Source organism: Ranitomeya imitator, chromosome 5 (genome assembly GCF_032444005.1).
Source record: "Ranitomeya imitator isolate aRanImi1 chromosome 5, aRanImi1.pri, whole genome shotgun sequence".
Taxonomy (NCBI): Eukaryota; Metazoa; Chordata; class Amphibia; order Anura; family Dendrobatidae; genus Ranitomeya; species Ranitomeya imitator.
Genome location: NC_091286.1, coordinates 477,216,389 through 477,241,278, shown reverse-complemented (window position 1 = coordinate 477,241,278; position 24,890 = coordinate 477,216,389). Strand labels below are relative to the sequence as shown.

Here is a 24,890-nt window from a genome sequence, read left to right as displayed (position 1 = left end):
AAATGTTCTATGAAATTGTCAACATTTTGGAAATTGTTCTTGTGTTCAGTGAGATATTGATTAAAATCTTACGTTTCAAAAGCTGCCGCCTTCACAGTTCTGTCAGAGAAGTGCCAAGCAGAGGAATGGTGCTGGTTTGGGGCCTTTCCTTTTTTTAATTTTTTTTTTTTTTTAATTCTAATTTTAAAAAAGGGTTTGTCCAATAGTGCACATCAATTTTAATACATTTCCAAGTAAATAGAGTAGTAAACTACAAAAGGAACTCAAGAAGTATTTTATTCCAGTTTTAATATGGTCAAAAGTATCAAAATTGCATGTATTCAAAATAGATTTGACTTTAGAAAGTATGATTATTCATTATTGTGAGACTAGAGTTGTTTAAAGGATCATTTGAAATTCCATATGTTGGAGTCCAGTAATAATGCTTCTTTAGACCATGAAAGAGTTCTGCAAGGTAGACACGACCATCAACCACATATGGCCGTACATCTGTTGAGGAGGCATCCAAGCGACCAGTCAAGAGAAGCTCTGAAAATGCCTGAAATGGTACACACATTACTAGGGTTCTTAAGGCAAACAACATGTCCAGAGACCTAAAAAAGCGGCACTCACCATTCCTTTAAAAAAAAAAGTTGTCCTTGATTCCTTTTACTGGGACATGGGTGCGGTGAGGAGGGAGTAAAGGGAGAGTGGTGGACAACGGCCGTTTTTCCAGAACTAGTAGCGTTATACCAACATGAAACATCCGTTGTCCACCCCACCACTCTCCCTGCCCTGCATGTCCCAGTGAATGGAATAAAGGACTACTTTTTTTTATTTCTCTGCACAGTAAATTGTTTAATGAGCTGCGCACCACCGTTAGTCCTACACTTACACTGTCTATGCTCATAAAAAGGTAGGACTGGTATATATACAAGTTGTCCAGTTGTATGGTGCCGAATACTGTTTGGACTATTTATCCAGAGACCTACCGCCCTTAATGACATACCATGCAACCGCTAGGAGGCAATGTGCTCCACCGCCGCCTGGCATCAAAATTTTAATGGTATCTTCATCCCCAGAATGCAGAAACTCTTCCAACATGCAGCCCAAGTGTCTGTTCAGTGCAGCAGGTGTAATGATGTCACATGGTCACACCTGTTGTGCGGTACCTAAGTCCGCACCCTGCATAGAGTGGAGAACTACATTGAGAAAACGAGGCTAGGTGATTAGGTTTTTACTTTTTTTTTAAGTACGTGTGTAGGCCATGAAACTGTGTTTGGGGGCTTGTTGGGGCCATCATACCGTGTATGGAGGCCATGATGCTGTATATGAGAAAACTATGGTAACATACTGAAGGGGACACTTTAAGGGCATCTTGCTATGGTGGTATTTCACTGTGTTGGGGGACTGTAGGAGGCATTATAATGTGCTGAGGGTCACTGTGGGAACATCATACTTTGACAAGCTTATTGTATAAGAATCATAATGTGGGGAAATTTTGAGGGCATATGACTTTGTGTATGGGGAGTACTGTGGGGGAAATTGTGTGGGATAATTCACTTTGGAGGTAATATATTATTTGTCATGGGAATCATACTCTAAGGTCATGAAAGGAGAATTGTACTGGGTGGGAACACCAAGGAGCTACAGTAGAGGCATAATTATTGTTTACAGTTGTGCTCAAAAGTTTACATACCCTGGCAGGATTTTTGCTTTTTTGGCCTTTTTTCAGAGAATATGAATATAACACTAAAACTTTTTCTCCACTCATGGTTAGTGGTTGGGTGAAGTCATTTATTGTCAAACTACTGTGTTTTCTCTTTCTAAATTATAATGACAACCCAAAACATCCAAGTGACCCTGATCAAAAGTTCACATCTCCCATTTCTTAATACCATGTATTGCCCCCTCTAACATCAATGACAGATTGAAGTCTTTTGTGTTAGTTGTGAATGAGGTTCTTTATTTTCTCAGATGGTAAAGCTGCCAACTCTTCTTTACAAAAAGCCTCCAGTTCCTGTAAATTCCTGGGCTGTCTAGCATGAACTGTAAGATCTCCCGAGTGGCTCAATGATATTGAGTTCAGGAGACTGAGATGGCCACTCCAGAACCTTCACTTTGTTCTGCTGTAGCCAATGACAGGTTGACTTGGCCTTGTGTTTTGGATCATTGTCATGTTGGAACGTCCAAGCACGTCCTATGCGCAGCTTCCGGGCTGATGAGTGCAAATTTGCCTCCAGTATTTGCTGATAACGTGCTGCATTGATCTTTCCTTCAATTTAACCAAAATTTCTGTGCCTTTGTAGCTCACACATCCTCAAAACATCAGCGATCCACCTCTGTGCTTTACAGTAGGAATGGTGTTCCTTTCATCATAGGCCTTGTTGACCTCTCTCCAAATGTAACGTTTATGGTTGTAGCCAAAAAGTTCAATTTTGGCTCATCACTCCAAATTACCTTGTTCCAGAAGTTTTGAGGCTTGTCTCTGTGCTGTTTTACGTATTGTAGGTGAGATACTTTTGTGACATGTGCCCAGTAATGGCTTTCTTTTGGTGACTCGACCATGCAACCCATTTTTCTTCAAGTGCCTCCTTATCGTGCATCTTGAAACAGCCACACCGCTAGTTTTCAGAGAGTCCTGTATTTCATTGTTATTTGTGGGTTTTTCTTTGTATCCCAAACAATTTTCCTGTCAGTTGTGGATGACATTTTTGTTGGTCTACCTGATCGTGGTTTTGTTTTTACAGAGCCCCTGATTTTCCATTTGTTAATCACAGTTTGAACGCTGCTGACTGGCATTATTAATTCCTTGGATATCTTTTTGTATTCCTTCCCTGTTTTATACAGTTCAACTATCTTTTCCTGTAGATCTGTTGACAATTCTTTTGCTTTCCCCATGACTCACAATCCAGAAAGATCGGTGGCTGGATGAAAGATGCAAGAGTCTGTTTGATCCCAGAAACTCCCTCTGCTTGTAATCAGTGTGTGTGCATAAAACTCCCTCTGCTTGTAATCAGTGTGTGTGCATAAAAGCTAACAGGCCACAGGTGAGGATGTTACTTTTAGTAGCCATTCAAACCCATTTGTGTCAATTTCTGTGCATGTTATCGGGCCAAATTCACCAATCACCAGGGTATGTGAACTTTCGATCAGGGTCATTTGGATGTTTTGGGTTGTCAATATGATTTAGAAAGAGAAAACACAATAGTTTGACAATAAATGGCTTCCCCAACCACTAACCATGAGTGGAGAAAAAGTTTTGGTGTTATCATTCATATTCTCTGAAAAAAAGCCGAGAAAGCTAAAATTCTGCCGAGGTATGTAAACATTTGAGCACAACTGTACATGCTGCATTACATGTTCTCCTCCATATTTTTAAAAGTTGGTAGGTATGATTCTGTATACGCTGCTGAATATTTTTCTTATGGGTGTTGGGAGAGGGGGGCCCAATTAGGACTTTTTCTGTGAATTCCTGTGATTTCTATGTACGCCCCTCAACATATTCACATTCAAGCACTATCGTGAAAATCAATACTGTAAGGTGTAAATTGTCGTTAAGACTATCTGTAAAGCTAAAATAGAGTGCCTTGAACATTACTGACAGATGTTTACAGAGATATTGGCACTTTTGTGGCACCATGTACAGGATGGGCGGTGATATTCGTTGTCACATTTGAATTAGCTTCTGATGTCACTGATATGCCACACTGGGGGAAAATCCACATGTCAGTTTACATTTGTGCAATTGTTATAATTTCTGCTGTGAGATTCATGAATACTGTAACGGTTATCACCATTGAAATGACCTACCTCTATGTGGCCCCACATGTATTTTTCTGAGACCACAGTAGATCTAAACTAGAACTATTCCAACCTGTGTAGCACATCTCCATGTCAGAAGCAAATTTACATTATACAGTCTCTTGTATGGACAGAAGAATTTACATTTTCCGCAACTTCCTAGCAAATACAATATAAGTTTAGTCTTGGTTACAATTATTGTGTTGTCCCAAATGGGCAGCCTCTTATTAAAAAGGAAAGCGCCTGTTGTGCTAGTAGCGTAAGGGCTGCGCAATCACTAAGTCTCTGACCCCCTAAGGCCGGTTTCACACGTCAGTGGCTCCGGTACGTGAGGTGACAGTTTCCTCACGTACCGGAGCCACTGACACACGTAGACACAGTGAAATCAATGCATCTGTGCAGATGTCATTGATTTTTTGCGGACCGTGTCTCCGTGTGCCAAACACGGAGACATGTCAGTGTTCGTGGGAGCGCATGGATTACACGGACCCATTAAAGTCAATCGGTCCATGTAAAACACGTACTGCACACGGACGTAGTCCGTGTGCCGTGCAGGAGACAGCGCTACTGTAAGCGCTGTCCCCCCCCACTGGTGCTGAAGCCACGATTCATATCTTCCCTGCAGCAGCGTTTGCTGTAGAGAAGATATGAATAATCGTGTTTAAAATAAAGATCCATGACCCCACCTCCTGTGCGCCCCCCCCGCTGTTATTAAAATACTCACCCGGCTCCCTCGCTGGCGCTGCTTCCTGTCCTGGCCGCACCTTCTACTGTATGAGCGGTCACGTGGGGCCGCCCATTACAATCATGAATATGCGGCTCCACCTCCCATGGATATTTATTTTAAACACGATTATTCATATCTTCTCTACAGCAAACGCTGCTGCAGGGAAGATATGAATCGCGGCTTCAGCACCAGATGCAGGGGACAGCGCTAAACGTTAGCGCTGTCTCCTGCACGGTGCGTGTGGTACCCAGTGGGCACACGTGTGCCATACTGTTGTGCCACAGAAACGCACCGGCACACGGACACGAATAATTCCGGTACCGATTGTTCCGGTACCGGAATTATCTGGACGTGTGAGAGTGCCCTATAATAGTGTATAAGGGCAAGGTTTGTACAGGGGCAATCACTTTATAGGGGTTATCCCACAAACAACATCACACATGGGATAAATGTATAATCACTTAGGTCCTCTTTCCATATCTATGGAAGCGATAGTGTTCATTCATGACCACCACCTCTGTAGACAGTGAATGGATTGATTACACTACAGCTGCATTCACACACACATGGGACCCCTGTTCTAGTAATCCATTGGGAGCCCAGAGGATGAAGTCCTAGCAATTACCCTGGTGGCTAAGTGACAACTATTGTTAAAGCTCTTTAGCTAGTATGGATCTTAGTTTCTATGGGTATGCACCTCTCTTTTGACTTCAGGAATTAATCTAAGCTACCTGTTATTGTTTCCATTAGGAATAAAGGAATAAAGTAATAAAAGTAAATAGTAAAAGTAAAAAGTAAAGTAATAAAGATGCGTCAAGTATTAAAGCAAGAAATTACAGCCACTGATGAGATCCAGCAAAAGTTTACAAAAAAGTGTTAGTCTAAAGGTTCACGGTTCAATGATAACAGAAGTATTAAAAGAAGCCCAAGATAATAAAGTGTAATACTGTAGTATGTACATACCTGACAGGCATCTTCATCAAGTACATTCCCCCAAATGTAGATGTATTCTAGTCCTTTGTTTAGTTTAATTGCAGCTGCCAAAGCCTTCAGACCTTCGCCTGTGATATTGTTACTGACAATTGCTAACCTAGTGGTTAAAATAAAGATACTATCATAAAAAGGATTCAAGACCATACCTATATCCCACATTGTATCAATCTACATTGATATGCCGCAGTGATTACCTATCTGGCTACACTCAGATCACTTCTCTGATTGGTTGTTGTGACTCCCAAATAATTAGTTGGCCATGATTTTCTCCCACCTATCCTTACACACTATGTAGGAAGTCCTAGACACGAGTTAGTAGATTAACATGCACACAAAAAAACAAGAATCCCTTGTCACAAAAATAAGTTCATCTGCATGAAAGTTATGTAAAGTTGACCTGACAAAAGGTAGAGTTAGAGGTTCGATGATAACCACCCCCATGGGGTTTAACACAGGCAAGAACTAGGGACAACATTGGGAATGATCACCCTAATTACCCACAAAGTAAATATGCTGGTGATCAAGGTAATCAGATCATTTATGCTATAATAATGATCATTCTGCCCCCCCACAACTGTTTACTGGCCTTTTATACAGCTCAATGATTGAGCATCAAGTGACCTACGTATAGTTGATCAGAGCTTGTTAATGGCGTACTGACGGGCTGAAATCGGCAGATCTAAATGCACCATAAGCTTACTAGTTGAAAGACTGGTTAATACATTCTATCAATACAAACCTCTGTCGTTGACCAACCACTTTGGGTTTCACTGGCTTTATTAAGATATTAGCTGTGAGTATGGATAGACATTTCTATTAAGGCCTTAATATCAACATCATGCAGGAATTAACCTGTCAACCCACCTCATAATAAGCAACCTACAGGACGAAGTCTCACCACCTGCAACCTTCTATCATGAAGAAGTTTGTGTAATCAACCAGCGTTGTCCAGGACACCCCACACTTTCAGAGGATATTATGCATGTGACCTTGATACAAACTAACCTACCAACAGGACTCAACCAGTCATTATCTAGTGCATGTGGGGGGGGGGGGCATCACTTCACTTACAGCCTCAGCCTAATTCAATCAGCAGTGAACAAGTTGTGAGGGGTAGCGTTTTTTTATGGTTTACATAGACTCATAGAATGTTTAGAGTTGGAAGGGACCTCAAGGGTTATTGTGTCCACCCTCCTGCTCAATGCTAAACCACCTCTGACAGATGTCTGTTCCGCCTCTATTTGAAGACTTCCATTGAAGGAGAACTCACCACCTCTCGTGGCAGCCTGTTCCACTCATTGATCACCCTCACTGTCAAAAAGTTTTTTCTAATATCTAATCTGTATTTTCTCCCTTTCAGTTTACAAGAATAATCTTGGAGAGAACATGGCAGGCACTTCTTCAGCAATTCTGCTTCTTGGCTGAGGTTACCAGCAGCTTCTTTTCTCTATGAGGCTGGACATCACCACAGCATTTATGTGGTATCCTTCCCCAGCCAAGTGTTCCGATGCTGTCTCCCACATCACCTTTCTCACTCCAGGAACGCTTCTGCCAATCTCTTCAGTGCTATACATAGATCCTCTAGCTCTACCTAGTTGTATCTGCAGCAGTAGAGGACTGTATGACTTTGAGGGTATGCTGCCCTGACCAGGTGCTTATATACTGGATTCTCTTTGGAATGTCGCCGTGCATAGCGCTTCCATAAGCTCCAATGACCTTTCCCCTCTTCCCTCAACTTCACAACATCTCCAAGTGGCAATAGTCTATTTTGGCAGACCACAGCAGGGATTCCGCAGATGACCATGTCCATATATCACCATTATCAACTTTCACTTAAAGGGGCCCATCTCATTTGAAGTCCTCTATTCTGTGCACATTCCAGGAAACTCTCCACAGCAGAAAAAAAACACAATATATTTTTAGAATTACATATACTGACATTAAAAGTGAAATGCAATACTAACGCTTTGAGGCTACAATCGTTTAACTGAATGGCTTCAGCAAGGTAGAAAGCACCTTCATCCTCCATCCTGTTTGAGGTCAGGTCTAAGATCTCCAGTGTTGTGTTTTTCTTAAGTAGTTCTGCCAAACATTTGATGCCATCACGGGTTATTTTATTGCTGGAAAGGTAAAACATATGCATAATTGTTAAGTTTACTTCAGGTCTACTCACAAGTCAGTGCACTTAACGGGAACCTGTCACCCCCAAAATGGAAGGTGAGCTAAGCCCACCGGCATCAGGGGCTTATCTACAGCATTCTGGAATGCTGTAGATAAGCCCCCGATGTATCGTAAAAGATGAGAAAAAAAAGAAGTTAGATTATACTCACCCAGGGGCGTTCCCGCTGCGGTGGGCGTCGCGGTCCGGGGCCTCCCATCTTCTTACGATCATGTCCTCTTCTTGTCTTCACACCGCAGCTCCGGCGTAGGCGTACTTTGTTGGCCCTGTTGAGGGCAGAGCAAAGTACTGCAGCACGCAGGTGCCAGGAAAGGTCAGAGAGGCCCAGCACCTGCGCACTGCAGTACTTTGCTTGGCCCTCAACAGGGCAGACAACGTACGCCTGCGCCGGAGTCACAGCGTGAAGACAAGAAGAGGACGTCATCCTATGAAGATGGGAGGCCCCGGACCGCGACACCTATCGGACCGGACCGCAGCGGGACCGCCCCTGGGTGAGTATAATCTAACCTGTTATTCTCATCTTTCAGGATACATCGGGGGCTTATCTTCAGCATTACAGAATGCTGTAGATAAGCCCCTGATGCTGGTGGGCTTAGCTCACCTTCCATTTGGGGGGTGACAGGTTCCCTTTAAAGGGGTTCTCAACTACTGACAATTCCTAGTCATCAGAAAGGTCCCTTCACTGTAAGCTGATCTCAGAGTGCTACAGGAAAGACCCCCTGTGATCAGCTGTTACTGGTGGGGAACCATGGCAGTAAGTGTAAAATTTTCTTGCATCGCCAACACAGGAGAAAGCATTACACAGAACCTTTCAAATCCATGTGATATCTGTGAGATGCAGGACAGGACAGGTCCTTCAAAGACAAACATGAGTATACTAAACAGGGGACCCACTCTGTAGGGAATCCACTTTTATTCTATGCTTTTCAAGGAATCTGCAAAGTTTACTTGATTGGATTTTGAGCTGTTGGGAACTTACATTGGTTATCATTCTGATCAAATGCTGAAAAATGTGCTCCATATGTGCATGTGTGTCTAAAGGGAACGAGTATATGTCTCTGTAGGTGAGTAAAGAAACAGGACTTACACAGTCTGCTAGTAAAGCCATTTTCTACTTTATGGTTGTATTGCACTTTTAGCTGTGATTATCACTAAACTAGATAGTGGCCCGATTCTAACGCATCGGGTATTCTAGAATATGCATGTCCACGTAGTATATAGCACAGACACGTAGTATATTGCCCAGCCACGTAGTATATTGCCCAGCCACGTAGTATATTGCCCAGCCACGTAGTATATTGCCCAGTCACGTATATTGCCCAGCCACGTAGTATATTGCACAGCGACGGAGTATACAGCACAGAGCCATGTAGTATACAGACTTAAAATAAAAAATAGACATATACTCACCCTCCGTTGAAGTCCGGGCCCTGTGTGCGGTGCACGCGGCAGCTTCCGGTCCCAGGGTTGGTATGGGCGCAGGACCTGTGATGACGTCACGGTCACATGACCGTGACGTCATGGCAGGTCCTTGTCGCATACCATCCTTGCCACCGGAACCTGCTGCTTGCATGGAGTGGTCACCGGACCATCGTGAGGAGAGGGAAAGGCGCCAGAATGTGAGTATATGATGATTTTTTATTTTTGTTATTATTTTTAACATTAGATCTTTTTACTATTGAGGCTCAATAGTAAAAAAATTGGTTACACAGGGTTAATAGCAGCGTTAATGGAGTGTGTTACATCGCTGCATAACGCGGTCCATTAGCGCTGCCATTAACCCTGTGTAAGCGCTGACTGGAGGGGTGTACGGAGCGGGCACTGACTGCTGGGAGGAAGGAGCGGCCATGTTGCTGCCGGACTGCGCCCGTCGCTGATTGGTCGTGGCACTGGTCGTGGGCGTTTTGCCAAGACCAATCAGCGACTTGGATTCCATGACAGACAGAGGCCGCAATCAATGAATATCCGTGACAGACAGAAGGACAGACAGAAAGACGGAAGTGACCCTTAGACAATTATATAGTAGATATGGTGATACTGTGACAACCACAGCAAAATAATACAGTTCAACTGCAATGTGTGTCCACGCTGTCTAATCGTAGTACCTAGACATGGAGCACGCATTTACACCACCGGACAATGCTGGAGTACACCTTACCAGCTTAGATCTAGGTATCTAAGGGTTTTGTTTTCGCGTAAGGCTTCACAAAGACGCTCAACTCCAGTATCTGTCATCTCATGTTTTGACAGATGGATCTCCTGCAGAGTATTGTTCACCTTTAACATCAGAGCCATATGAATGGTAGTATCCTCCTAAAAAAAATAAAAAATCGAAGTATGCTGTTATAATGTACAATGAAGTTCCTTTTAAGGGGTTTTCCATTTTTAATTTTCTGCAGAGCGGTCTAAACACATGGTATGTGGAAAAAAAAATTATCAACCTTCCTTACCTCTGGCACTCCAGCACTGCCTCTCTGCTGCTGTGTCTCGTCTTTGATGACAGGGCGACACATCCAGACTGCAGCACATGAGGCTGGCAGCCAATCACCGGGCTCAGCCGCCATGCCAAGTCATGACGTCACTGCAGCAGCTTTGTCAACAACGCAGCGACAGAGGCAGTGCTTGAGGAGAGGCAGGGGGTAAGGATGATTTTGTCACATGTCAAGCCTTTGGACAAAAAAAAACGAAAGATGGAAAACCCCTTTATGGATATGTACAACACGTCTTTTTCAGGCGGATTCTATCTGAAATACGCTTAAAAAAGCACAGCAAAAAATGAATATAATGCACAGCAATATAAAAACAACATTGCTGTGCGCATATTCAGTCATTTGTTACTTCTTTTAACCACTTCAGGGTTCGACAACCATGAACCGGTTACAAGATGCAGAATGCTCATTCTTAATGCAGCTTCCAGTAGGAAGACAACAGCGGCATAGCAAAAACGATGACAAAACCGCCAGTGATGCTGCTTCAGAAAAAAAAACATTGTTTTCTTCCAGAAGTGGCTTCGCCTAGGAAACGCCCAATTGATCCACCGGTGCTTCAAAGACTTCATCTGCACATACCCTAAAAGAGTTTACTCTGAGAACCTACCTGTAAAACATAAAATAACGGACGGTTTAGAGTTATTGATTTTATCGAATTGTTGTGCTTTAGGACTGTGGCGAATGCTATCAAGCTTTGTATACCCTGTAAAGATAAATGAAAAAAAGTCATGAATTTTACAATTAAAGAGTATGCCAACATGAAAAGTTTTACAGCACATGTTAATACTTTTGTGGATGCAACTAAACATATTGCTAGAAAGCTGACAGCATAAGAGTTCCCTATGGTTTAATTTTAAAGAGGTATAAGCGTTGCATGGCAAGCATCTGTTATGAATTCATGAGAAAGAACTTCTGTATGTCTCACTATGACATCAAAGGCATACTGAGGTTGAGCATGTCTGCATATATCTGTACTTCTCCGATTCATAGTCTTTAAAATCATACACGTTCATATGTTTTTCTATAAAAAGAAAAAAGCACTAAGACATTAGGGAAACCAACCTTAATGAAGTTGACCACTATTTTTTTTTTTAATTTATGACCTATCCTAAGGATATCTGATCTGTGGAAGTGCAATATCTGACACCGATCAGCTGTCACTGGCGCCGGTGGAAGTACTTGATCCTGCCGGAACACAAGAGTACTGTGGTGTCTATATTGGCAGTGGCCGAGTACTGCAGATCTACGCCCTATTCAAATGAATGGAGGTGTAACTATAGTAGCCAGCCGTGGCCACTACAGAAATGACAGAGCTGCTTGTGTTCCAGCAGGATCAAGAAGTTCCTTCTGGCAAAACTGATCGACAGAGGTATCAGGTGTTGCACTCCCAAAAATCAGATACCCTTAGGATTGGCCATATATATAAAAAAAAAAAAGTAGTGATCAACTTTTTTAACGTTGGTTTTTCCTAATGTTCATTTTCCTAGTGTTTTCCTAGTTTTGCACCCCACGATCAAAATATTTTTGGCCTATGGACAGGCTATCCATAAAAAAGTAGTAGCCAACCCCATAAACATAGGTCAGAATTCTCATATTGGAGAATTACAAGATCCAGCAAGGAAGTATTTTACATACTGTAGACAGTGAGAGGATGTGGAAAAATAACATATTCAGCCTTACCGCCACTGACTATGGTCTTGACAGGGTGGCAGCGGTCATGTCATAACTACAGCACTTGAGCCTAGCAGCCAATGATTGAGCTCAGCAGTCATGCCAAGTCATACTATAGTCGTGGTGTCACCGCTGTATCCCAAATCACAAAAGACCAGAGCAGCGGCGTAGAGGCCGATTTTGTCACATACTATGCCTTAGGGCAAAAAAATAAAAAAGGAAAACCTCTTTAAAGGGACACTGTCACCTGAATTTGGAGGGAACAATCTTCAGCCATGGAGGCGGGGTTTTTGGGTGTTTGATTCACCCTTTCCTTACCCGCTGGCTGCATGCTGGCTGCAATATTGGATTGAAGTTCATTCTCTGTCCTCCATAGTACACGCCTGCGCAAGGCAAGATTGTGCAGGCGTGTACTATGGAGGACAGAGAATGAACTTCAATCCAATATTGCAGCCAGCATGCAGCCGGCGGGTAAGGAAAGGGTGAATCAAACATCCAAAAACCCCGCCTCCATGGCTGAAGATTGTTCCCTCCAAATTCAGGTGACAGTGTCCCTTTAAGGGTGTCTACACAAGGTACTTCTCAAGCGGATACTATATGGAGATACTGCATGCAGGGGTGGGCTGTGTCGGGTGGGAGGGAGGCAAATGCCCCCCAACCCGCTCCCCCAGGCGCACATGTCAGCGCCAGGGCCGGGAGCTTCTCTGAGCTGTGTGCACAGCCATCTTTTACCTTGACGGCTGCGCAGCTCCGAGTACTCCCTCCACCCTCCCTGGACTTCTGGTCAGGTGACATGGTTGTAACTAGAATGGTTTGGCTCCTTGCAGGTCCTGACTACAGCCCATACATTCTAGATGTCTCAGTAGTGAATGTGCTAGAATGTATGGGCTCCTCTCAGGTCCCTTCAGCAGCCCATACATTTTAGCTTATTCACTGCTGAAAAGGATATAATGTACTAGCTATTGAACCCGTTCTACACCCGGGTGGCGAGCATTTATATTGGTATATGGTCTCCATCCTGGTATGTGCTGCTCCATCCTGCGTCCCCATCCTGTCATGTGCTGCACCCATCCTGTGTCCCCATCCTGTCATGTGCTGCACCCATCCTGCGTCCCCATCCTGTCATGTGCTGCTACATCCGGCATCCCCATCCTGTCATGTGCTGCACCCATCCTGCGTCCCCATCCTGTCATGTGCTGCACCCATCCTGCGTCCCCATCCTGTCATGTGCTGCACCCATCCTGCGTCCCCATCCTGTCATGTGCTGCACCCATCCTGCGTCCCCATCCTAGTATGTGCTGCACCCATCCTGCGTCCCCATCCTGCATCCCCATCCTGTCATGTGCTGCACCCATCCTGCGTCCCCATCCTGTCATGTGCTGCACCCATCTTGCGTCCCCATCCTGCGTCCCCATCCTGTCATGTGCTGCACCCATCCTGTGCCCCCATCCTGTCATGTGCTGCACCCATCCTGCGTCCCCATCCTGCGTCCCCATCCTGTCATGTGCTGCACCCATCCTGCGCCCCCATCCTGTCATGTGCTGCACCCATCCTGCGTCCCCATCCTGTCATGTGCTGCACCCATCCTGCGCCCCCATCCTGTCATGTGCTGCACCCATCCTGCGCCCCCATCCTGTCATGTGCTGCACCCATCCTGCGTCCCCATCCTGTCATGTGCTGCTCCATCCTACGCCCCATCCTGTCATGTGCTGCACCCATCCTGCGTCCCCATCCTGTCATGTGCTGCACCCATCCTGCGTCCCCATCCTGTCATGTGCTGCACCCATCCTGCGTCCCCATCCTGTCATGTGCTGCACCCATCCTGCACCCCCATCCTGTCATGTGCTGCACCCATCCTGCGTCCCCATCCTGCGTCCCCATCCTGTCATGTGCTGCACCCATCCTGCGCCCCCATCCTGTCATGTGCTGCACCCATCCTGCGTCCCCATCCTGTCATGTGCTGCACCCATCCTGCGTCCCCATCCTGTCATGTGCTGCACCCATCCTGCGTCCCCATCCTGGTATGTGCTGCACCCATCCTGCGTCCCCATCCTGCGTCCCCATCCTGTCATGTGCTGCACCCATCCTGCGTCCCCATCCTGTCATGTGCTGCACCCATCCTGTGTCCCCATCCTGGTATGTGCTGCACCCATCCTGCGTCCCCATCCTGCGTCCCCATCCTGTCATGTGCTACACCCATCCTGCGTCCCCATCCTGTCATGTGCTGCACCCATCCTGCGTCCCCATCCTGCGTCCCCATCCTGTCATGTGCTGCACCCATCCTGCGCCCCCATCCTGTCATGTGCTGCACCCATCCTGCGCCCCCATCCTGTCATGTGCTGCACCCATCCTGCGTCCCCATCCTGGTATGTGCTGCACCCATCCTACGTCCCCATCCTGCGTCCCCATCCTGTCATGTGCTGCACTCATCCTGCGTCCCCATCCTGTCATGTGCTGCACCCATCCTGCGTCCCCATCCTTTCATGTGCTGCACCCATCCTGCGCCCCCATCCTGTCATGTGCTGCACCCATCCTGCGTCCCCATCCTGGTATGTGCTGCACCCATCCTGCGTCCCCATCCTGTCATGTGCTGCACCCATCCTGCGTCCCCATCCTGTCATGTGCTGCACCCATCCTGCGTCCCCATCCTGTCATGTGCTGCACCCATCCTGCGCCCCCATCCTGTCATGTGCTGCACCCATCCTGCGTCCCCATCCTGTGTCCCCATCCTGTCATGTGCTGCACCCATCCTGCGTCCCCATCCTGGTATGTGCTGCACCCATCCTGCGTCCCCATCCTGCGTCCCCATCCTGTCATGTGCTGCACCCATCCTGCGCCCCCATCCTGTCATGTGCTGCACCCATCCTGCGTCCCCATCCTGTCATGTGCTGCACCCATCCTGCGTCCCCATCCTGTCATGTGCTGCACCCATCCTGCGTCCCCATCCTGGTATGTGCTGCACCCATCCTGCGTCCCCATCCTGCGTCCCCATCCTGTCATGTGCTGCACCCATCCTGCGTCCCCATCCTGTCATGTGCTGCACCCATCCTGTGTCCCCATCCTGGTATGTGCTGCACCCATCCTGCGTCCCCATCCTGCGTCCCCATCCTGTCATGTGCTGCACCCATCCTGCGTCCCCATCCTGTCATGTGCTGCACCCATCCTGCGTCCCCATCCTGCGTCCCCATCCTGTCATGTGCTGCACCCATCCTGCGCCCCCATCCTGTCATGTGCTGCACCCATCCTGCGCCCCCATCCTGTCATGTGCTGCACCCATCCTGCGTCCCCATCCTGGTATGTGCTGCACCCATCCTACGTCCCCATCCTGCGTCCCCATCCTGTCATGTGCTGCACTCATCCTGCGTCCCCATCCTGTCATGTGCTGCACCCATCCTGCGTCCCCATCCTTTCATGTGCTGCACCCATCCTGCGCCCCCATCCTGTCATGTGCTGCACCCATCCTGCGTCCCCATCCTGGTATGTGCTGCACCCATCCTGCGTCCCCATCCTGTCATGTGCTGCACCCATCCTGCGTCCCCATCCTGTCATGTGCTGCTCCCATCCTGCGTCCCCATCCTGTCATGTGCTGCACCCATCCTGCGCCCCCATCCTGTCATGTGCTGCACCCATCCTGCGTCCCCATCCTGTGTCCCCATCCTGTCATGTGCTGCACCCATCCTGCGCCCCCATCCTGTCATGTGCTGCACCCATCCTGCGCCCCATCCTGTCATGTGCTGCACCCATCCTGCGTCCCCATCCTGGTATGTGCTGCACCCATCCTGCGTCCCCATCCTGCGTCCCCATCCTGCCATGTGCTGCACCCATCCTGCGTCCCCATCCTGTCATGTGCTGCACCCATCCTGCGTCCCCATCCTGTCATGTGCTGCACCCATCCTGCGCCCCATCCTGTCATGTGCTGCACCCATCCTGCGTCCCCATCCTGGTATGTGCTGCACCCATCCTGTGTCCCCATCCTGCGTCCCCATCCTGCGTCCCCATCCTGGTATGTGCTGCACCCATCCTGCGTCCCCATCCTGCCATGTGCTGCACCCATCCTGCGTCCCCATCCTGTCATGTGCTGCACCCATCCTGCCTCCCCTGTTATGTAGGCAATCCAGTGACACAGTGTGTCAGCAATCAGAGCACATACAGTGATCTGACAATAACCCAAAAACAATAGAACGAGCTCTGAGACGTGGAATCTCTGTAGACCGCAATACCTGAACCTATCCTAAACACAACTAAAGGCAGCTGTGGATTGCGCCTGTCACTACCTATGCAACTCGGCACAGCCTGAGGAGCTGACTAGCCTGAAGATAGAAAAACAAGCCTGACTTGCCTCAGAGAAATACCCCAAAGGAAAAGGCAGCCCCCCACATATAATGACTGTTAGCAAGATGAAAAGACAAACGTAGGGATGAAATAGATTCAGCAAAGTGAGGCCCGATATTCTAGATAGAGCGAGGATAGCAAAGAGAACTTTGCAGTCTACAAAAAACCCTAAAGCAAAAAACCACGCAAAGGGGGCAAAAAGACCCACCGTGCCGAACTAACGGCACGGCGGTGCACCCTTTGCGTCTCAGAGCTTCCAGCAAAAACGAATAGACAAGCTGGACAGAAAAAGTAGCAACAAAAGCAAAGAAGCACTTATCTAAGCAGAGCAGCAGGCCACAGGAAAGATCCAGAAGCTCAGGTCCAACACTGGAACATTGACAAGGAGCAAGGAAGACAGAATCAGGTGGAGTTAAATAACAAAGCAGCCAACGAGCTCACCAGAACACCTGAGGGAGGAAGCTCAGAAGCTGCAGTACCACTTGTGACCACAGGAGTGAATTCAGCCACAGAATTCACAACAGTACCCCCCCCTTGAGGAGGGCTCACCGAACCCTCACCAGAGCCCCCAGGCCGACCAGGATGAGCCACATGAAAGGCACGAACAAGATCTGGAGCATGGACATCAGAGGCAAAAACCCAGGAATTATCTTCCTGAGCATAACCCTTCCATTTAACCAGATACTGGAGTTTCCGTCTAGAAACACGAGAATCCAAAATTTTCTCCACAATATACTCCAATTCCCCCTCCACCAAAATCGGGGCAGGAGGCTCAACAGATGGAACCATAGGTGCCACGTATCTCCACAACAACGACCTATGGAATACATTATGTATGGAAAAGGAGTCTGGGAGGGTCAGACGAAAAGACACTGGATTGAGAATCTCAGAAATCCTATACGGACCAATAAAACGAGGTTTAAATTTAGGAGAGGAAACCTTCATAGGAATATGACGAGAAGATAACCAAACCAGATCCCCAACACGAAGTCGGGGACCCACACGGCGTCTGCGATTAGAGAAAAGTTGAGCCTTCTCCTGGGACAAGGTCAAATTGTCCACTACCTGAGTCCAGATCTGCTGCAACCTGTCCACCACAGAATCCACACCAGGACAGTCCGAAGACTCAACCTGTCCTGAAGAGAAACGAGGATGGAACCCAGAATTGCAGAAAAATGGAGAGACCAAGGTAGCCGAGCTGGCCCGATTATTAAGGGCGAACTCAGCCAACGGCAAAAAGGACACCCAATCATCCTGGTCTGCAGAAACAAAACATCTCAGATATGTCTCCAAGGTCTGATTGGTTCGTTCGGTCTGGCCATTAGTCTGAGGATGGAAAGCCGAGGAAAAAGACAGGTCAATACCCATCCTACCACAAAAGGCTCGCCAAAACCTCGAAACAAACTGGGAACCTCTGTCAGAAACAATATTCTCAGGAATGCCATGCAAACGAACCACATGCTGGAAGAACAAAGGCACCAAATCAGAGGAGGAAGGCAATTTAACCAAGGGCACCAGATGGACCATTTTAGAAAAGCGATCACAGACCACCCAAATGACTGACATCTTTTGAGAAACGGGAAGGTCAGAAATGAAATCCATCGAAATATGTGTCCAAGGCCTCTTTGGGACCGGCAAGGGCAAAAGCAACCCACTGGCACGTGAACAGCAGGGCTTAGCCCTAGCACAAATCCCACAGGACTGCACAAAAGTACGTACATCCCGTGACAGAGATGGCCACCAGAAGGATCTAGCCACTAACTCTCTGGTACCAAATATTCCAGGATGACCAACCAACACCGAACAATGAAGTTCAGAGATAACTTTAGTAGTCCACCTATCAGGGACAAACAGTTTCTCCGCCGGACAACGATCAGGTTTATTCACCTGAAATTTTTGCAACACTCGCCGCAAATCAGGGGAGATGGCAGACACAATGACTCCTTCCTTGAGGATACTCGCCGGCTCAGATGAACCCGGAGAGTCGGGCACAAAACTCCTAGACAGAGCATCCGCCTTCACATTTTTAGAGCCCGGAAGGTACGAAATCACAAAATCGAAGCGGGCAAAAAATAACGACCAACGGGCCTGTCTAGGATTCAAGCGCTTGGCAGACTCAAGATAAGTAAGGTTCTTATGATCAGTCAATACCACCACGCGATGCTTAGCTCCTTCAAGCCAATGACGCCATTCCTCGAATGCCCACTTCATGGCCAGCAACTCTCGGTTGCCCACATCATAATTACGCTCAGCAGCCGAAAACTTCCTGGAAAAGAAAGCACATGGTTTCAACACTGAGCAACCAGAACCTCTCTGTGACAAAACCGCCCCTGCTCCAATTTCAGAAGCATCAACCTCGACCTGGAACGGAAGAGAAACATCTGGTTGACACAACACAGGGGCAGAACAAAAACGATGCTTCAACTCCTGAAAAGCTTCCACAGCAGCAGAAGACCAATTAACCAAATCAGCACCCTTCTTGGTCAAATCAGTCAATGGTTTGGCAATGCTAGAAAAATTACAGATGAAGCGACGATAAAAATTAGCAAAGCCCAGGAATTTTTGCAGACTTTTCAGAGATGTCGGCTGAGTCCAATCCTGGATGGCTTGGACCTTAACCGGATCCATCTCGATAGTAGAAGGGGAAAAGATGAACCCCAAAAATGAAACTTTCTGCACACCGAAGAGACACTTTGATCCCTTCACAAACAAAGAATTAGCATGCAGGACCTGGAAAACCATTCTGACCTGCTTCACATGAGAGTCCCAATCATCTGAGAAGATCAAAATGTCATCCAAGTAAACAATCAAGAATTTATCCAGATACTCACGGAAGATGTCATGCATAAAAGACTGAAACACAGATGGAGCATTGGCAAGTCCGAACGGCATCACTAGATACTCAAAATGACCCTCGGGCGTATTAAATGCAGTTTTCCATTCATCTCCTTGCCTGATTCTCACCAGATTATACGCACCACGAAGATCTATCTTAGTGAACCAACTAGCCCCCTTAATCCGAGCAAACAAGTCAGATAACAATGGCAAGGGATACTGAAATTTAACAGTGATCTTATTAAGAAGGCGGTAATCAATACATGGTCTCAGCGAGCCATCCTTCTTGGCTACAAAAAAGAACCCTGCTCCCAGTGGTGATGACGATGGGCGAATATGTCCCTTCTCCAGGGATTCCTTCACATAACTGCGCATAGCGGCGTGTTCAGGCACGGATAAATTAAATAATCGACCTTTAGGGAATTTACTACCAGGAATCAAATTGATAGCACAATCACAATCCCTATGCGGAGGTAGGGCATCGGACTTGGGCTCATCAAATACATCCTGATAATCAGACAAGAACTCTGGGACCTCAGAAGGAGTGGATGACGAAATAGACAAAAATGGAACATCACCATGTACCCCCTGACAACCCCAGCTGGACACCGACATAGAGTTCCAATCCAATACTGGATTATGGGTTTGCAGCCATGGCAACCCCAACACGACCACATCATGCAGATTATGTAGCACCAGAAAGCGAATAACTTCCTGATGTGCAGGAGCCATGCACATGGTCAGCTGGGTCCAGTACTGAGGTTTATTCTTGGCCAAAGGTGTAGCATCAATTCCTCTCAACGGAATAGGACACCGCAAAGGCTCCAAGAAAAACCCACAACGTTTAGCATAATCCAAATCCATCAGATTCAGGGCAGCGCCTGAATCCACAAACGCCATGACAGAATACGATGACAAAGAGCATATCAAGGTAATGGACAGAAGGAATTTGGATTGTACAGTACCAATGACGGAAGACCTATCGAACCGCTTAGTGAGCTTAGGACAATCAGAAATAGCATGAGTGGAATCACCACAGTAGAAACACAGACCATTCAGACGTCTGTGTTCTTGCCGTTCAACTCTGGTCATAGTCCTATCGCACTGCATAGGCTCAGGTTTAATCTTAGACAATACCGCCAAATGGTGCACAGATTTACGCTCGCGCAAGCGTCGACCGATCTGAATGGCCAAAGACATAGACTCATTCAAACCAGCAGGCATAGGAAAACCCACCATGACATCCTTAAGAGCCTCAGAGAGACCCTTTCTGAACAAAGCTGCCAGCGCAGATTCATTCCACAGAGTAAGTACTGACCACTTCCTAAATTTCTGTACAATACACTTCTATATCATCCTGACCCTGGCACAAAGCCAGCAAATTTTTCTCAGCCTGATCCACTGAATTAGGCTCATCGTAAAGCAATCCGAGCGCCAGGAAAAACGCATTGACATTACTCAATGCAGGGTCTCCTGGCGCAAGAGAAAATGCCCAGTCCTGAGGGTCGCCGCGCAAAAAAATAAATAATAATCAAAACCTGTTGAATAGGATTACCAGAAGAATGAGGTTTCAAGGCCAGAAATAGCTTACAATTATTTTTGAAATTAAGAAACTTAGTTCTATCACCAAAAAACAAATCAGGAATAGGAATTCTTGGTTCTAACATAGATTCCTGATCAATAGTATCTTGAATCCTTTGTACATTTGTAACGAGATTATCCATTGAAGAGCACAGACCCTGAATATCCATGTCCACACCACCTGTGTCCTGAAACACCCAAATGTCTAGGGGAAAAAAAAGACTGAACACAGAGCTGAGAAAAAAAAATGATGTCAGAACTTCTTTTTTCCCTCTATTGAGAATCATTAGGTTGGCTCCTTGTACTGTTACGTAGGCAATCCAGTGACACAGTGTGTCAGCAATCAGAGCACATACAGTGATCTGACAATAACCCAAAAACAATAGAACGAGCTCTGAGACGTGGAATCTCTGTAGACCGCAATACCTGAACCTATCCTAAACACAACTAAAGGCAGCTGTGGATTGCGCCTGTCACTACCTATGCAACTCGGCACAGCCTGAGGAGCTGACTAGCCTGAAGATAGAAAAACAAGCCTGACTTGCCTCAGAGAAATACCCCAAAGGAAAAGGCAGCCCCCCACATATAATGACTGTTAGCAAGATGAAAAGACAAACGTAGGGATGAAATAGATTCAGCAAAGTGAGGCCCGATATTCTAGATAGAGCGAGGATAGCAAAGAGAACTTTGCAGTCTACAAAAAACCCTAAAGCAAAAAACCACGCAAAGGGGGCACCCTTTGCGTCTCAGAGCTTCCAGCAAAAACGAATAGACAAGCTGGACAGAAAAAGTAGCAACAAAAGCAAAGAAGCACTTATCTAAGCAGAGCAGCAGGCCACAGGAAAGATCCAGAAGCTCAGGTCCAACACTGGAACATTGACAAGGAGCAAGGAAGACAGAATCAGGTGGAGTTAAATAACAAAGCAGCCAACGAGCTCACCAGAACACCTGAGGGAGGAAGCTCAGAAGCTGCAGTACCACTTGTGACCACAGGAGTGAATTCAGCCACAGAATTCACAACACTCCCCATCCTGTCATGTGCTGCACCCATCCTGCGCCCCCATCCTGTCATGTGCTGCACCCATCCTGCGTCCCCATCCTGGTATGTGCTGCACCCATCCTGCGTCCCCATCCTGCGTCCCCATCCTGTCATGTGCTGCACCCATCCTGCGTCCCCATCCTGGTAGGTGCTGCACCCATCCTGCTTCCCCATCCTGCGTCGCCATCCTGTCATGTGCTGCACCCAACCTGCGTCCCCATCCTGGTAAGTGCTGCACCCATCCTGCGTCCCCATCCTGGTATGTGCTGCACCCATCCTGCGTTCCCCATCCTGTCATGTGCTGCACCCATCCTGCGTCCCCATCCTATCATGTGCTGCACCCATCCTGCGTCCCCATCCTGTCATGTGCTGCACCCATCCAGGGGCCTGAGCAGGCGGGGACACCGGCGCGCTGTGGGGGTCAGGTGCCGGTATCGCCGCCAGCTCAGGCCCCCCAGCACATACTATATTCACCTGTCCTCCGTTCCACCGCTGGGCGCCGCCATCTTCCCGGTCTCCTGGCTGTGACTGGTCAGTCAGAGGGCGGCGCCGGCGCACATTAAGCGCGTCATCGCGCCCTGTGAACTGAAGGTCACAGGCCGAAGACTGGGAAGATGGCGGCGCTCAGCGGTGGAACGGGACAGGTGAATATGGCCAATACTCACCCTCCTGGCGGTCCCTGCTTCTCTGTTGGAGATCGCGGTGTGCGTTCAGTGTGAACGCATACCGCGATCTCCCGGGAGCGTCACTCTGTGAGGCCCAGACTGCGCCGACGCTTGCGCCTGCGCAGTCTATAAAGGCTTCGGACAGAGTGACGCTCCCAGCGTTATATTATAGATGGGCTCATTCCAGGTATAGTGCCTACCGTGACAAGAAGAGGAGCTGCGCCTGCTGGGGATTGCTTGTGAGGTAAGTATGAAAAGCATTTTATTTTTCTTTATAAAATGAATTAAATGGGCGAGAGGGAGCAGCAAATGATGGAGTGGGCTGCACATGATGGAGGGGGGCTGCAAATGATGGAAGGGGTGCTGTAAATGATGGAGGGGGCTGCAAATGATGGAGGGCGGTGATGCAAATGATGGAGGGGTGCTGCAATTGAAGGAGGGGGCTGCAAATGATGGAGGGGGCTGCAAATGATTGAGGGCGGTGCTGCAAATGATGGAGGGGGCTGCAAATGATGGAGGGGTGCTGCAAATGATGGAGGGGGCTGCAAATGATGGAGGGCGGTGCTGCAAATGATGGAGGAGTGCTGCAAATGATGGTGGGGGTGCTGCAAATGATGGAGCGTGGTGCTTCAAATGATGGAGGGGGCTGCAAATGATGGCGGGGACTGCAAATGATGGCAGGGTGCTGCAAATGATGGAGGGGTTCTGAAAATGGTGGTGGGGTGCTGCAAATGATGGAGGGGAGTGCTACAAATGATGAAGGGGGCTGCAAATGATGGATGGGTGCTGCAAATGATGGAGGGGTGCTGCAAATGATGCAGGGGCTGCAAATGATAAAGGGGGGCTGCAAATGATAAAGAGGTGCTGCAAATGATGAAAGTGGGGCTACAAATGATGGAGGGGGGCTGAAAATGATGGAGGGGGGCTGCAAATGATGGAGAGGGTTCTGCAAATGATGAAAGGGAGCTGCAAATGATGGAGGGGGTGCTGCAATTTGCAAATGATGATAGAGTGGGGGCTGCAAATGATTGAGGGGGCTGCAAATGATTGAGGGGGCTGCAAATGATGATGTGATGGAGTGGACAGGAGACTGCACATGAATGAAAGGGCACTGCACATGATAACGTGGGGGGAGGCTGAGGGACTGCAAATGATGAAGTGAGGGGGAAAGGGGACTGCAAATGATGAAGACAGGGGGAGGAGGACAGCAAATGATGAAGTGAGGGGGACTGCAAATGATGAAATGAGGGACGGGGACAGCAATTGAATTGAAGGTGGGGGAGAGCAAGCAATGATGAATTTTCAGGGTGGTGGGAGTAAATGATGTATTGAATGTGGGGGGATAGCAGTTGATAATGAATAAAAGGTATGGGTGGAAGAGAGAGAAGACATGACAATGAATTTGGGCGGAAGGGTCATGTAAATTTAATGAATCGGGGGAGCGGGAGGCACATAGTGAGGATGCAGTGACTGGTAATGAATTGGGGGAAGAATACAGGGGCTAATTAATGTATATATTTATTAGGTGGGGAAAATGGCTATTTATACAGTTGTGGCCAAAAGTATTGACACCCCTGCAATTCTGTCAGATAATACTCAGTTTCTTCCTGAAAATGATTGCAAACACAAATTCTTTGTTATTATTATCTTCATTTAATTTGTCTTAAATTAAAAAAAAACACAATAAGAATTGTCCTAAAGCCATATTGGATATAATTCCACACCAAACATAAAAAGGGGGTGGACAAAAGTCATGTGATGCCTCTCTAATTTGTGTAATTAACAGCACCTGTAACTTACCTGTGGCACCTAACAGGTGTTGGCAATAACTAAATCACAGTTGCAGCCAGTTGACATGGATTAAAGTTGACTCAACCTGTGTCCTTGTGTGTACCACATTGAGCATGGAGAAAAGAAAGAAGACCAAAGAACTGTCTGAGGACTTGAGAAACCAAATTGTGAGGAAGCATGAGCAATCTCAAGGCTACAAGTCCATCTCCAAAGACCTGAATGTTCCTGTGTCTACCGTGCGCAGTGTCATCAAGAAGTTTAAAGCCCATGGCATTGTGGCTAACCTCCCTAGATGTGAACGGAAAAGAAAAAGCGCCGCTATTCCAGAATCTGCCACCAGGATCTACTTATCTAGCGACAGCTGGCCTCATACTGGATACGTCCTACACTTATTATAGCATATCGACTGAGTTCATTATTCTATCCCGGCTGGGATATTGTCTATTCTGTCCATTGCAGACTAGGAAAGCAGATTATGATTAAGAACCCGGTTGGGTTCGAAACGTCATTCATTTTTCTGTATGCTTTCTGCTGCATGTACTTGCATTGTTATCATTAATGTCTATGTACATAAATAAAATTGTTATACTTATTTGCAAAACATTCCATCCGTGAGTGCGGTGTATTCCCTTGTTATTAAAATTCCAGCAGAGCATTGTAAGAAACTCATTGATGGTTACCAGAAGCGGCTGGTCGCAGCTATTTTTGCTAAAGGTTGTGCAACCAAGTATTAGGCTGAGGGTGCCTAATTTTACTTTTGTACTTTTGTCTGGCCCATTTTTGGAGTTTTGTGTGAAATGATCAA

At 47.1% G+C, this 24,890-nt stretch overlaps 1 protein-coding gene across 2 annotated transcripts in view; it reads right to left on the bottom strand.

Moving 5' to 3' along the window:
• Positions 1-255: 255 nt before the first annotated feature.
• LRRC34 (leucine rich repeat containing 34) overlaps positions 256-24,890 on the bottom strand; it is a 56,444-nt gene continuing 31,809 nt past the window's right edge. For both annotated transcript variants that reach the window (XM_069727364.1, XM_069727363.1), the window contains exons 7-11: positions 10,779-10,874; positions 9,841-9,995; positions 7,468-7,623; positions 5,474-5,600; positions 256-538 (exon numbers count right to left, since the gene is read on the bottom strand). In XM_069727364.1, coding sequence (XP_069583465.1) covers positions 338-538; positions 5,474-5,600; positions 7,468-7,623; positions 9,841-9,995; positions 10,779-10,874 — 735 coding nt within the window. In that variant the 3' untranslated portion in view covers positions 256-337. The remainder of the gene's footprint in view (positions 539-5,473; positions 5,601-7,467; positions 7,624-9,840; positions 9,996-10,778; positions 10,875-24,890) is intronic.